The 14,365-nt window shown below is 42.0% G+C and overlaps 1 protein-coding gene across 7 annotated transcripts in view; it reads right to left on the reverse strand.

The window, feature by feature from the left end:
* Positions 1-13,010, reverse strand: part of ttll10 (tubulin tyrosine ligase-like family, member 10) — a 33,753-nt gene extending 20,743 nt beyond the window's left edge. For 2 of the 7 annotated variants that reach the window (XM_040048043.1, XM_040048042.1), the window contains exon 1: positions 719-1,136. In XM_040048043.1, coding sequence (XP_039903977.1) covers positions 719-742 — 24 coding nt within the window. In that variant the 5' untranslated portion in view covers positions 743-1,136. Of the gene's footprint in view, positions 1-718; positions 1,137-12,870 lie in introns of those variants that run through there. The other 5 variants (XM_040048046.1, XM_040048044.1, XM_040048047.1 and 2 more) reach the window with 5 other exon arrangements.
* Positions 13,011-14,365: the final 1,355 nt, after the last annotated feature.

Below are 14,365 nucleotides of genomic sequence, written 5' to 3' on the forward strand. Positions count from 1 at the left end.
AAAGGTACGGAAAACGGATGAGCAGACATTTTACGTCTGTCTGACTCTCTTCCACATCTGAAACGGGCAGTGTTGAGTCAAAGTTGAAAAGCCAAAAGAGAAAACCCGTAGGTTAAACGCGAGGGGAAAAGGCTGGATAATGTTGTCAACGGATTTACAGTTCAACAGGTTGAAGGAAAAAAAGTTACTAATTAAGTTGATATGAATTTTCGCTTAAATTAACAGAAATGTTTGTTAAATAATCGGCTACTACTGTCATGCTATGGATTTGTGAAGATGTTTCATACCGTAGTGTCGTGGTTGTCTCCTCGTTAAGCATGTTTAAGTCTGTAAAAGAAGGAATCAGCGTCTAGCTTCATATCCTTTGACAAGTCTGGCAGTTTGCCTTTACCTGCCCCAACTGGTCTATCCAGTTTAGGAATGAGCGTTAGCCTCTATTGTTTCCTCTTCTTTCTCTCTGCTTAAATGGAGCTGAAATTTGATACACATTATTTTCGCTCCCCATTGAAACTACCTGGACCCTCCTATATCAGCACGCAACTGCCGAGGGCTTCACGCGATGACCTAATTTGTTTGTCGTACATTTCCTGCTCTTAGCCATCTACCGATTGTCCTTAAAGTTCTAACTCTGCCGCCGCTGAGCAACAGGTAATGACAACAGCACAAACTTTAAAGATGGAGAATGAAGACAAAGAGGGGATCGCATTTGTGAATTTACCCAGTCGTTCCCAGGTGTGGTCATCGATCCAGAAACCCCAGACAAGAGGCATCATTGTATGCGGGCTCCTGACGCCCTGTTGGCTAGTCTTTCGTGGTCCTGCTCCCGCTGAAGGACAGTCGACCTCTGGACGGTGATTAGAAAGTTAAGGGGGAAAAAAAGCTGTCCTCGTCACGTAGATGCAGGCGTAGAGTCATAAGACAAGCCAAACCCCGGAACACAGCCAACCATTTCGAAGCGCGTCAGTCATCATCCTGCTGCCAGAGCAAAACTTGTTTTTTTCCGTGAGCCCTCATCGGCGGTGTGAAGCGTTTAAGCTCCTCAAGAAGACAGAGGCTGAATTTGTAAAGGGCTTGGTTTACATGTAGCATGACCTCCCCTCCTCCTCTTTCCCCCCACAGGTGTAATTTTCAGGTTGCAGCCAATCTCCTTGGGCTCTGCCGCTTGCAGGTGCGTCCCCCGCGCTGCCATTAGCCAATGGTCTTAAAGACAAATACCCCACCCATCCCACCTCACCGGTTTGCTCACCTCCACCCTCCCCATCGGCCCCCAGGTACCTTGTTGTGTGTGTGTGTATGTTTTTATGATGTCAGCTCAAGCCTCTGTGGGAACGACCTCCTATGTTCTTATTACAACTTATTACTTCCCAACTGCCAAACACACCCATCCTGCTCAGGGAAAATAAATCATCAAGCCAGAAAAACTATTGGGGGTCAAGTATTCGAAAACATGTATCTTTAAGGTATTATGTCAAGCGCAAACTTTTACCTGCTTCCTAGAGGCATAAGCCCACCATAACCTGAAATGCCTGCCCTTTGCTCTCATAACTTCCCCCGGGCTCTCTTTGTGTCCACACACCTTTTTTGCCCCAACAATAACCCGTCTGAGTTTCACCGGGAAAGGACAGGTGTACAAAGTACAGGTGAGTAAGACATACTGAGAAGGAAACACCAGCACTCTGTGGTCAGTTTGAGTTGTGTGAAATGGGGGAGCAACGACAAGGGGCCTGTTGGGGCCCTTGGCCCTTAAGGGCAAAGAGGGGTATTATCCAAACCTGGTCAGGGCTTGGCTGGATGCTGGGTAAGGTCACTTTCGGTCTTGAGGTGTAATTATCGGGATTAGACTCAACAATGAGCACAATGCCAGAACCATATCCTGTTTCAGTAGGGGCGTGGCAGAGGTTGCAGCAGAACTACATTGAAAAAGATGGAATAAAGGCGATTGTTTGAATCTATAAACCACATAGCAAATAGACATTAGGGAAGGAAACTAGAATAAAATAATTTATTATCCACAAGTCTTTCAGTTTAACCATTAGAGTTAGGGATGGTTATGGCAAAGCTCAATGTTCAGCCTGTTAACAGTTTGCTGTCGTTTACTGCTTTAGCTGACCACCACACTTGGTAATAGTTACATAGGGTGGGCTTAAGCATTAAAAGTAGTTTATTCACTTTTTTCCTTTTGACACCATCAACCTTGAACGGACCTCAGTCTCTTCAAAGGAAGCAGTTTGTAAATTGCTCTGCTCTGAAAGGTTTGCTTTGTTTAGGCTTTTCATTTGCATACCAAATGAGGCAGGGACAGGACAGGGGCCTGACCTGAGCTTATTTGGCTACTGATGGCTATCTGGGCAGCCGGTCACGCAAGACGGGATGTAAAGACATCCATCACCAGCAGTGACCCAACAGCTTCAGATGTACAACAAGCACAAAGAGGCAAATGCTTACATGCATGCTTAAATTCAAAACTGCAAAAGCGATATAAGTTTTGAAGTTACAACCCTCTACAATTCGGAGTCACTCTGTAGGTAGTTGGAAGCAGGACACAGACATATTCTAGTTATGCCAGAGCTTTCTATCTGCTAAAAGGGAGCTTTTCTTACCAGTGTTGCCAAGTGCTTGCTAATAGGGGTCTGATTGTTGTGGTTTTCTCTGCATTGTTGAAGTTATTGCAAAGCTCCGTGAGGTGACTGTTGTTGTTGTTATAAATAAAATGAATTACTATGACTTGAGGACTTCACAAAGGGATTAAGCTAATCAGTAAAAATGACTTAATGTTTCTTTACAGTATAGAAAAATGAATGTGTGTGTGTGTGTGTGTGTGTGTGTGTGTGTGTGTGTGTGTGTGTGTGTGTTTAAACAAAAGGCCTACAAACTAACACCTAAAGGCAGGTGTAAACTACGTCTGGAAAATGACAACAAATAGAGCGAATACTTTTCCTGTCGAGAATCCTTTCCGGGCAGTGACCGATACGTTAGGATACTTTTTCTATTCGCATGGGAAGTTTGTTCTCTGACTCATGATTTTTCCATGACTTTGCTTTAAATGCTTTAGGTCTTATATGTTTACTGATACCTGATACACTGCTGCCCCGTGTACTTGGTTGTATCCTTGTTTGCGTTTATAGGAACCTGACAGCGAAACATGTGGATCACATTCTGGATCCACACTAGAACTTGTCAACTAAGAAAAGGAAAATAATGACGTATCTCCCCCCGCTTGTTTCATTTTATCCTGTGCTGTCACCGACAGTTTCCATGTTGCCCTTCATTAACCTGCATTTTGTATCCAAGGTGACTCGCAAAGCTGGACACGTATCTCCCCCCAGGCCTCAAAAGTAGACTATATTTCTGTTTATATGATGTTTAGCCAACCGAAAAATCATAGTGCACTGAACAGGTGACCTTTGTGGCACACTCCGCCCTTTAAAACCCAGTTCAATAAAGTGTGTTTACGCCCCCCCCCCCCCCCAAATATTCCCACATAACCACATCTGTAGCTTCGGGCCTTACACACACACACACACACACACACACACACACGCACGCACACACACACACACACAAGACTCTGAACGTGGCTCGGTTGATGGTGCCAGAACAGCTGCTTGAGCATTTCTTAACCTGCAGATCTGCTGGGATTTGCACACATAATCATCTCTAGGTTTTACAGTGAATTGGCCAAAAAAGAGAAAATATCCATTGAGCAGCAGTTCTCTGGGAAAAATGCCTTTTTGATGCCAAAGATCAGAAGAGAACGACCTGATTACTTCTAGCTGATAGAAGTAAGGCTACAACTCAAATAACCACTCATTACAACCAAGGCACGAGAGCTGCTTCTCTGAATGTACAACACACCAGATCTTGAGCTATAGCAGCAGAAGGCCTCAACAGGTGCCACTCCTGTCAGCTAAGGCTGATAAACACACACTGAAAGCATCCATCATGCCTTCTATCAACAGTTTAGGCTGCTGTATATATATATATATATATAATGTTCTTCCTCTACCCCCACCCCCACCCCCACCCCCCCCCACCCCAATTTTTGCACATGTCGAGGAGCGTGACAGGCTACATTTCACTGTGTGTTATACTTGTATAACTATGCATGTGACAAATAAAGAACCTTGAACCTTGTTGGTGGTGTAAGGGTGTAGGATATGTTCACACCTTGGGCTCCTTAGTACTGTTTAAACACCACAGGCTACACAAGTGCTGTGGCTGATTATGTCCATCCCTTTATGATCATAGTATCCATCCTCTGATGGCTGACATGTCAAAAAAGTAAAATCCTCTCAAATTAGTTTCTTCAGCATCGTAATTAGCTCACTGTACTCAAATGGCCTCCATGGTTACCAGATCCCAATCCATTAAAGCACACTTGGGATGTGGTGGTGCAGGTGATTTGCATCATGGATGGACCAAAATGTTTCCAGTACCCTGTTGAACTGGTGCCACATAGAATCAAAGCAAAAGGGAGGTCAAACCCAGGACTAGGTGCAACTAATAAGGTGTCTGGCGAGTCTAGGTACTAAAATCTGATATGGAAAAAACAACTTCAGTAGTGAACGTTTCACACATGAATGTGTTCCTAAAAGTTTGAGACATGCATATAGTATGTCAAGCTTCTACATGTAAATGTATAATTGTTTTCTACTTTCCTCTAAACAAGTTGTCAAACTTTATTTATTTTCATATTATCCTAACATTATTCTTTGCAGCATGCACATTTTAGGAAATAGCATGAATGTCTAAAATTTACAAAATTTTTGTAATGTGATCATCGAAGGAAATGATAGACGGCCTGACAGGGCATGTATCAGCCATGTATCATTTTAAATAAGGCCTGTTTGGGATATTTCGGGTATTCAGAGACCCACCAAAGCTTTTGCACGTATCAAATATAGCTTGTCTGACAACTGTTTCGATACTGTGCACGTGCAGATGGACCTAAATGGAGTAGTTTTAATAAAGGTGTATGTGTGCATGTCTTGAAGTAAATAGACACCTTGTACTGTATAGAGTCACCTGTGAAACTGATCTGAACAATGCAGTATGCTGTGTCTTATAACATATTCATCAGTTATGAATAATGAATACCAATCTTTCCATGTTAAAGTGAAAAGTCAGGGGTATAGTAGTTGTTGTGAAAGCTGCTGTTCTCACAGGTCTCTTAAATTGGAGGCCTTTAATCGCTCAGTACGCACTAAATGATTGTTCGGTCTTTTCTATTGTTTTATCCACCTGTCCGCTTCTCCTGCCCTTCTGCTCAGGTGACTACGAGATAATTATAGAGATTTACGTTGTCTTAGAAGAAATTGGAGGACTTAGCCCAGGTGTGATGTTTAAAGGTCCCTCATTACACTGTTCAGCACTCAGCCACTGAGTTCTACCGAGTCTCTCGCCAATTAGCTCCCTGTCTGCCAGGGCAGCAAAACCCCCTCACTCGAAAATCACAGAAATATGGAATACAGCTTTTGTTGGTGTCGTTGTTGTTCTTGCAGTTCTTTTTGTACATTACAGTGTTTTTAGCTCTATATTGTACTTTTGCATTTGCCCTGTTGTTGGAAGAAACAACAAGTCTCACTTCTTTTCACAAAGCCTGAGAATCACCAAGGGAGCAGCATGCACACAAGCAGTCTAGCAGCCGCAGCCGTGCTCTGACTTGCCGCCTGCCACCAGCAGCAGGTAATTGGCCCCAAAGGATTTGGTGCGGGAAGGTGTGTGTGGATGGCACGGTTGTATCCCATAATCTCCAATGGGCCATATTGCTATAGGGGAGCGGAGCGAGGCATACTAATTATTACTATTTCACAACACAACTGTTTGGCTTCAAACTGCTGCTGTGATCAACCTGACATCCACGACACGCACAGAGATAAATGGAGTAATATTCAGAATATATACATGACCATAATCCACGTAAATATACCCACTGTTGAATGTTAATGTGCTCTAAATATGGTCGACACAAAGGTTGGAAAAGTAAAATTGTCATATTAAAAAAAGTAAATAAACACACACACATACACACACTGGCAACTGAGGGGTGTACTTACTACCAAGCAAGATGAATGGGTTAGTGAGCTATGTCGAGCTTAAAGTCAGATTGCTCTGTATCACGAAAGTGGCTCGCTTTTTACTTGGCTAAATCACCATGGCAACTTATGCTGAACACATAACCTGGTTGGGAGCAGGTTTAGAGCTTCGGTTGATGAAACAATCGTCTGGAAGTGCTGCGTTTTAACTGATTCTTCTGTTTGCAGCATGTTTTGAGCACAATATAGATTTTCTGCTGAGGGAATACGTTTTATATGTGGAGTTTGTTAAGTCGTGCCTTACTAGCGTCATAAATGAAGAAGCCCAGGTGTAAAGATGTAAATGTAAAATTGTTGAAGTAGAAACTGCATCAGTGTTTTTGTACTTCTAATCTGCTGCTAAACCTGTTTTACGCTGCTGGAATTGTAGCTGCAAGAAACACAATAGAGAAACTAGAGTATGTTTCATTTATTATTCTGTGGGACAGTAACATTTAATGTTTAAAAGTATCCAGTTTAAGCATAAGCATTATTCCTAAGGACGTGCTTGTTAAAATAAATATATTAACTCAAACTAAAAATTGAAATTTGTCCAGTCTCTGCCCTAGATCACCAGATTAATGATTTTCTGCAGCATGAATCTCTCTTTCACAACACTGCTGAATCTTACTGTTGTGGGTTTTTTATGTTCTTATCACCATTTCATTATTATCATCTGATAACATCTCTGATTGGACTAGGCGGCTCTCACAGGCTTCATTTTCTGTGAAGAAGGGTCACATGACGAGCTTGTAGCCTGAAGCAGAAAGCACAGCTCAACAGAGAAAATAGAAAACCACTGTAATGATACCTGTTATCTCCAGTTGGGGTTTTAGATTTTTTGTTTAAGCCAGCAAACACAAAGACAGTATGAACTTCCTTCATGGTATACCCCTCTGGCCTACAACCGTCACCTATCTCACACTCTGACCACATTACGTAACATACAGCTGTCGTTTTCCCCTCTACATGGTAACATTTCAACTCAGTGTCGCTAAATAGTGAACTAGTTTTTACAGAAATTGTAGAAATGATGATGTTGTAATGATAGATATTAATAGTAAATATCATGGGGCAGCCAAGAACATTATGCTAATAATAAAAGGGATGTAAAACTGTAAGTGTGATGCATCATCTCATTTTAATTAATTGCATTTTAATTTGTGGTAAAATGTATTACCACATTGTTTTTTGAAAAAAAGCATCCATTACAAATCATTAACTGCAAAGTTAATGATAATAAATTAAGTCAGACCTCAGTGGCACATGAGAAGCACATCTTCTTAAAGTCAAGTTCAATGTCATCTGAATGGATTCTTATCCATCCTAAAACTGCATGTATAGACACTCACACGCTAAAGTTTGACTCTCGTTGCCAGTCAAACACACCTGCAGAGCAGCCGGCTGGCTCAAATTTCAGTCATTCGCCGTCCAGACGCTGGAGTTTGTTTAGGAAATGAGCGTAAATGGTGACCTGAAGGTCATCATTCATTGTGTCGTGCTTTAAAAAGCTTGTCAGCCTTGCCTTCTTCACATCCAAAACTGGCATTGTCAGTCTTTAAAGGGTTTCTGTGTGTTCAGTTGGACGGCATTATGAGGTGCTAGGAGAGCGTACCATCTCCAAACACACCTGTCCGTTTCTTCCAAAAGACTTTCCATTTGATCTCGTGTAATTAGCTCACTGTATAATGCGTTTACTAAAGCATTTGAATGAAGGCAATAAAGATTTTTCAAGGATGAGATATCTGCTTTAGCTTATGTGCATGTCAATTTCATTCAGGCATGACAGCATGAACAGGAGCTGAGTGCCCATTGCACAGGCCTTTGAGTCTTTGGGGCAGAGATTATTCTGAAAGGAAAATCATGCTTGGACAGCACATACAGCTGATTATCAAAGGTTCATCAATCAAAGTTATATTTATGATAAACACAAGTTCAAAACTGCTTTTAATTAGCCATAGATAATGTCTGGTGTCGTATCAGCATCACCATTCAATTTTAACTCTGAGACCAGGCAAACCAAAGGGAGGCTGACAGATAAATGTAAACTGGAAGTAGGTCTACTCGGTGCTTTGTAAATAAATCACAAGTCTGTTTTAACCAGAAGTCCCCAGGAAGTGAATATTAACTGAAACTAAATCAGGAACTAAAAGTCCTTCTTGTGTAGACCTGTTTGCATTTCTACCACACCGGAACGACCGAGACCAAACGGACAAATTCCAAAGATTATATTTTAAGAGAAAACTTTGTGATCTTTGTCTGATTCTTACACACCATACAGGAAGTAGTCATAGTTTTGAATGTCTGCAAACATAAAAGGTCACCTCCAGTCCCAGTATTGATACAATTGGCAGGCATTGCTTGCTGCTCAATGGAAGCCATTGTTACTGCTAGAGTGGCAGAGTTTGTCTTCAAAGGATGGTGTTTGCTGACACGCACTTCAGCACTCTCAGAGAATTTCTTTATCATGTCCTGTAGCATGAAACATTTGGGACAGGAGGGTTTGGGGCTGATTGGAAGAATGCTAAAAGAGCTTTGCAAAGATAGAAAGCAGTTCCCAGTGGTGTCTTTTATACTGAAACTTTTTTCAGCTGCAAAGATATTCAGGGACTAGCCTGAAAAAACCCCTGCAACGACTGATCCATTCTCACAGTCTGCCCTTTTTTTAAATTTTAGAATTACAACTCTTATTTCTAGATTTTACCAGTGTTTTTAGACCCAAAACATGTTCAATGAAATATGGGAAGGGAGTGGGAGGGCAGGAGCTGTGCCAGTTTTACAGTGTCGGCTGTGAATTATGTATGGATCTTCAAACCTTCAGTAACAGAGTTCAGCAGAAACAAAGTCTGTATTCACAATGAAGGAAAAGATCTGTGTGTAATTCTGATACAATTTAAAAAATGTTGAATTTAAAACGATTAAGGGTTTGATATAATACCCAAAGAGCCTGCCTCAATGACAAAAAGATAAAAATAAAAAATAAGATAAACACACTCCAAACATCATACGGACAGTAAATGTATCATGTGTTAGTCTGACATTTTTTTTGTTTGAAGCCTTTTTCATTCAAGTGTAGAATTCTTAACTCTTATCATCACTTTAAATAAAAAGCTCAGAGAATCACTGACGGTCTAAAAGCTGAGCCTAGTCACTGTAACATGGTATGAACTGTCACGACAGGCCAAAAAATATGGGAAATTCATTTCTGAAGGTTCATTTCAGCCTTTGTGCCCTGAGGACGGCCACACATCACACACTGAAAGAAAACACAGTGTCTACAACGTTTTTTGGTAAACTGGGTTAAAGCAGCGGTCCCCAACCTTTATTGCGCCACGGACCGGTTTATGTCCAACAATATTTTCACGGAACGGCCTTTAAGGTGTGGCGGATAAATACAACAAAATAAAACCAGTATTGGTACAAAAAAAAAGGAAGAAGATTTATTCATAACACACGGGAAAAGACCCAGGGAAACCGAGTTAACGATAAAAATGCTAAAAAGAAATAAATAAAAAAACGATAAAACTGATAAAAACCCTGAAAACCATAAATTTCACACCCGAGCCTCAACTCTTGCAGCCCAGTACCAAACGACTCATGGGCCGGTATTGATCCGCTTAAAGGATTGAGTCCAGTAGTTTTTCATTTTATGTTGACACTATAACTTTTGCAAACTTGTGTCTCAATGTCGCTAAAAATCCTTGACATGTACAGTGCATTTTTTGTTTATTCTTTTGTTCTTTGCATGTTAAGTAATAACTGATCTCTCCCACACTGTCTGTTTTGAGGAGGGGGGGGGCAGTAATCGCAGGTTGTGCAAATGATGCAAGATGTGTTTGTGATTTGGAAGCTCTCCAGGGAAGCAGGGTTCAGGTGAAGACGCCATCAGGAAGCGTCCCACTGGGACCAGTTACCAAGAAACACAGCCCTCAACCCCATATGCACCCTCCACTTCCTCCATGTGTCAGGGCCGAGGGCGAAAACAAAAACCACCCACACTGCAGCAGATATTGCGAAGTGACCAAAAGCAGCCGGAAGCAACTGAAATGAAACCTGCTTAAAAGTATAAAAAAAAGCTTTAAAGTCCACATCAAGCCTGAAACAGCTCAGTGCCAAGGCAGCACAGTCACACTTCTCAGAAACAGCCCCGGCTTCCCGCATCACCTGTTTACTACTTCTAAAACTAGTCTGCCTTTTTAGGTCATCACTCTCAGTCGCAAACAGGTGACACTACCTCCATCCCAGATAGGAAATAACGGTCAGCCCCCATGTGGCCCATATTTGGAGTTTGTATGGGCCATACTTGGTCTTGACACTAACAGGGTAGGTCTGGCTGCTTCAACATATCAAAAGGATCCAGATGTTAGGGGTTTTGTGGCATTTGGATCACATCTGGCAGGTACAGCCTTTTAGAGGGTCGTAGATACCAAATAAAGCCCAGATCAGACCCAAACGCTTGTCAGTGTGATTTCTTTCTTTCAGAATCACACGAAGAGTCGTCTAAACATTAAACTCTGGTAATAAAAGAGAAAATTAACTGTACACACTGTACTGTAATTTACCTCTGAACTACTTTTACAGTGTTTTGCTATTACACATACTACGAATCTGTTTGACTTGACTAGGAACTCATCATAAAGGCTTTGTCTCTCATCACTGTCTGTTGCCAGTAAATTACTGCCGAGCCATATAAAATGGATGCAATTAAGTGAAATTTATAGCTTAAATCTCTTTGCTGCTCTTTGAAATCCTGAACGTCGCTGCCAAAATATACATCTGACCTAAGCGGTAAGGGAGGGGAATAGGGAGATACCGAGAAATTCAACCTTTCCACTCAAACTTTAAAACAAGGGGCAGAGGGAAAAGAGATTTTTAAAATAAGCTCAAGAGTGAGCCATCTTCAGCTAATCTGCAGCTATTCTAAACACAAACTCACACTTCATTAAGGAACTCGTGCTGTGGCTCGCTGTGAGCACACTGCATATCGGATCAATGCAGGAAAAAGCTTTTGTTCCTCATGCAAACAGAGTTCAGGTTCCGCAACTGTAAGTGGTGTAAGAGCTGTTGAATGTTTATGTGAAAGGAAACAGATTTCCCCCTGAACTGAATAGATCCCTTTGTGCATTTACAGTATCGCTTATTAAAAACACGCCAACACTCATTGCTGAGCCAAATGCTGCAGCGAGAGAACTGACAGGGACTGGACATACAGAGCATATATCCTACATAGTGGACAGCAGAGAACTTCAGTCTCGGACTCCTGGCTTACTTGTGGTTCTCGGATATTTAAAAGTAGAATGGGGAGCAGAGCCTTGAGCTTTCAGGCCCCTCTTCTGTAGACCGAGCTTCCAGTTTGGATTCAGGAGACAGACACTATCTCTACTTTTAAGATTAATCTTAAAACTTTACTGTTTTAATAAACCTTGCAGTTAGGACTGGATCAGGTGACCCTGAACCCTCCCATAGTTACATAGTAGGCCTACGATGCTGGGGATTTCCCATGATGCACTGACTTCACTCACCTTTTTCACTTACTATGTGTTTAAACACCACTCTGTATTTAATCATTAGTTATTATTAAACTGCCCTGTGTGGTGACCTGTCCAGACGGATGGATATTAATCTCTGGCTCTCTACCAGTGCACATCTTTTGTCCCGTCTCCCTCCCTCACAGCCAACCAGCTGCCCCTCCCCTGCTGGAGGGGCAGCAAAGGGAGTTTTTGCTTTCCACTGTTGCCAAGTGTTCGCTCGCAGGGGGTCATGTGATGGTTGAGTTTTTATTTCTCTATTATTGTTGTGTCTTTACAATAAAAAGGCGACTGTTGTGATTATAAAACAAAATTGAACATCAAATAGTAAGCTACACCTTCCTCAGTGTTACACTGAATGATGAATGTTTTCTGCTGCTAAAAGCTGCACTTTAATTAGATAATTATATAGCTAATCATATAGAGTATATATGTGAAGCACAGGATTTGATAAAAAGGAGGTAGGATTCTGGAAAACCACTTCAGCTTCGACTTCAGTTGACTCCCAAGTCTGTCCTCAGATTTAATTCATAGAGCTGGCTATGCGAGTAAATCATCAGCACATGAAAACATGCGTGTCAAAGTCCACAGGCCTAAACATTACCTCGGCCTCTCTGCTGCACCAGCCTGTCATAGTAAGAGGCTACACATTAACATATTCAGCACAAAGGCTTTCTCAGCCACGGCTTTTACAACGCCAAACACACCCTGTGGATTCGGGCGCCGCTCTGTAAACACTACAGTTTCCAGACGGCAGGCAACTGGGTTCATATAATCCTTACGGCCAATCAGAAAAGAGGCAGCTAGGTGCAATACAATGCATGAGAACCTGTGGAGGAGCAGGTGCCATGGAGACCAGCTGTTCATCGGCTGAGGAAGTGAAGGTAAGGGCTGTATTTTGGCGGGCAGAGTGTATACACTCATCCCGTATGATGCTGCTGTTTTATGGCCGGCGCTCTGTTCATGGCAGTGTGTTTATGCTATCTAATCTGCGATCATTCAGGAAGACACTGGCATTACTGAAATTTAGCCAAGAGTAGGCACCATAAAACAGCTGAAATTTAGCAAATGCACCCCACGAGCTAACTCCACCTTGACATTTTAGGATTAAATACGACTAAACACTGCCATCAAAGCTCCTGTCTGTGCATATCCAATAAGAAAAACCCTCCCTTCTCCTTTTCCACAATGTGTTTCTCATAAGGTTGGAAGGTAAAGACACTCAATAGATGTGGGAAGTCCTGCAGCTTTGACCCCACCTGACCTACCTGTGGATGAGCATAACCTCTGGCCTGGATGACCACCCAGTCTCTCCTTTCCTTCAAAGCAGGCCGAGAGGTGAATCTGCAAACGTGTCCCCGTAACTCACATCTCCTCTAGAACCTCACACTCTCCTGTTCACCCGGTGCTCTGAGACCAATTGCATTTAAAACGTGAACTGGGAAAAACTGAGGAAAAGATGCTGGCAGCTGGTGATGTGTGTTGAGAGGAATGCACCGGTGTTATCACTCACTGAGTTATGCAAGAGCGATCCGGTGGAAACCTTTGCCTGGTACAGTATTGGGCCTCAGCCTGCTTGTGCATAAGCTAAACACACTCAGTGGCGCTCTGGCACATACACACACAGCCGAGCAGTTCTTGCCCTGAGGATTTTCTAATTACCCTCAGTGAATGGGAGGCAGTCGGACACACAGAGGGCCAACCGCCTGGGTTATCACACACACTCACCCAAGACTCCCCTTTTTTCTTCCAAATATACAGTAGTATTTTTAGCTTTCATCTATGGCTTTTTTCCCCTAAGAAGCCATAAAGTATATGGGAGGTATCCTGAGGAGAAGACTTGTTCTGGGCGATGCTGTAGGCCAAGCTATAACGAAAACCTTTATATCAGTGTGCTTTCAGTTCCCTCACAGAGGGAACTCGTTACAGAACATTTTCAATGCAAAGTTTAAAATATTCTTGTTTAAGGCTGCCTTTCAACTTAGAGCCTGTTTGTTGATCAGAGGCAGAAGAATAGAATATACGTTGATTTATCTGTCAACATATTTCAGTGCAGAAAAAAGATCCTGATTTGCACTTTGCTATTTTTCCCCAAAACTCATTCACACACAGAGCTCAGGTATACAGACACTGGCTGCTTTATCAAGCTGCTAATCCAGTTTAAAGTTTCTTTAGAGTGGCGATGTCACTCTCCATTTAAATCACAGGCTATGTACAGTCAGTCCACTTTGGACTTTAGTGGGCCAGACCAGTGATACCTCGCTTTCTGTCCATGTAAAGTTTAACTACACACGTTTAATCCTGAGATGTCGTAATGTAAGACAAAGAAGTGAAATTTCGACAGTATGTCTCAGAGTGTACACATGTCAAAGAAAGTCTGCTGTAGTAAAGAAGAAGAAAAGACAAGAACTTTTCTCTCATTTTATTGTTTATATATTACTTAATTACTTTGGCGAGGTATGAATGGCCTCCCCCATGGCCTTTATCGGTAGAACAAGCTTTAAAATGTATGAAAATAAAGTTTAAAGTCCAAAATTTACACCTCTGCTCTACAACAAGCAGCCATCTTAAACACACCTTCTGGCAGGTATTTAAAACCATTATCTTAAATAAACTTTAATCTCGTTGGTCACCAGGACATTAAAACTGCTACTCGCCAGTCAAATCTGATAAACGTTGCTTAAAAAGATTTTAAAAAGCCAGGTTCTCCTGAGAATCATACTTGCACCACCATCTTTGCTGTTACTAATTTCTCCCATAAAT

The sequence above is a fragment of the Simochromis diagramma genome, unplaced genomic scaffold (assembly GCF_900408965.1).
Source record: "Simochromis diagramma unplaced genomic scaffold, fSimDia1.1 OVJJ01000387.1, whole genome shotgun sequence".
Taxonomy (NCBI): Eukaryota; Metazoa; Chordata; class Actinopteri; order Cichliformes; family Cichlidae; genus Simochromis; species Simochromis diagramma.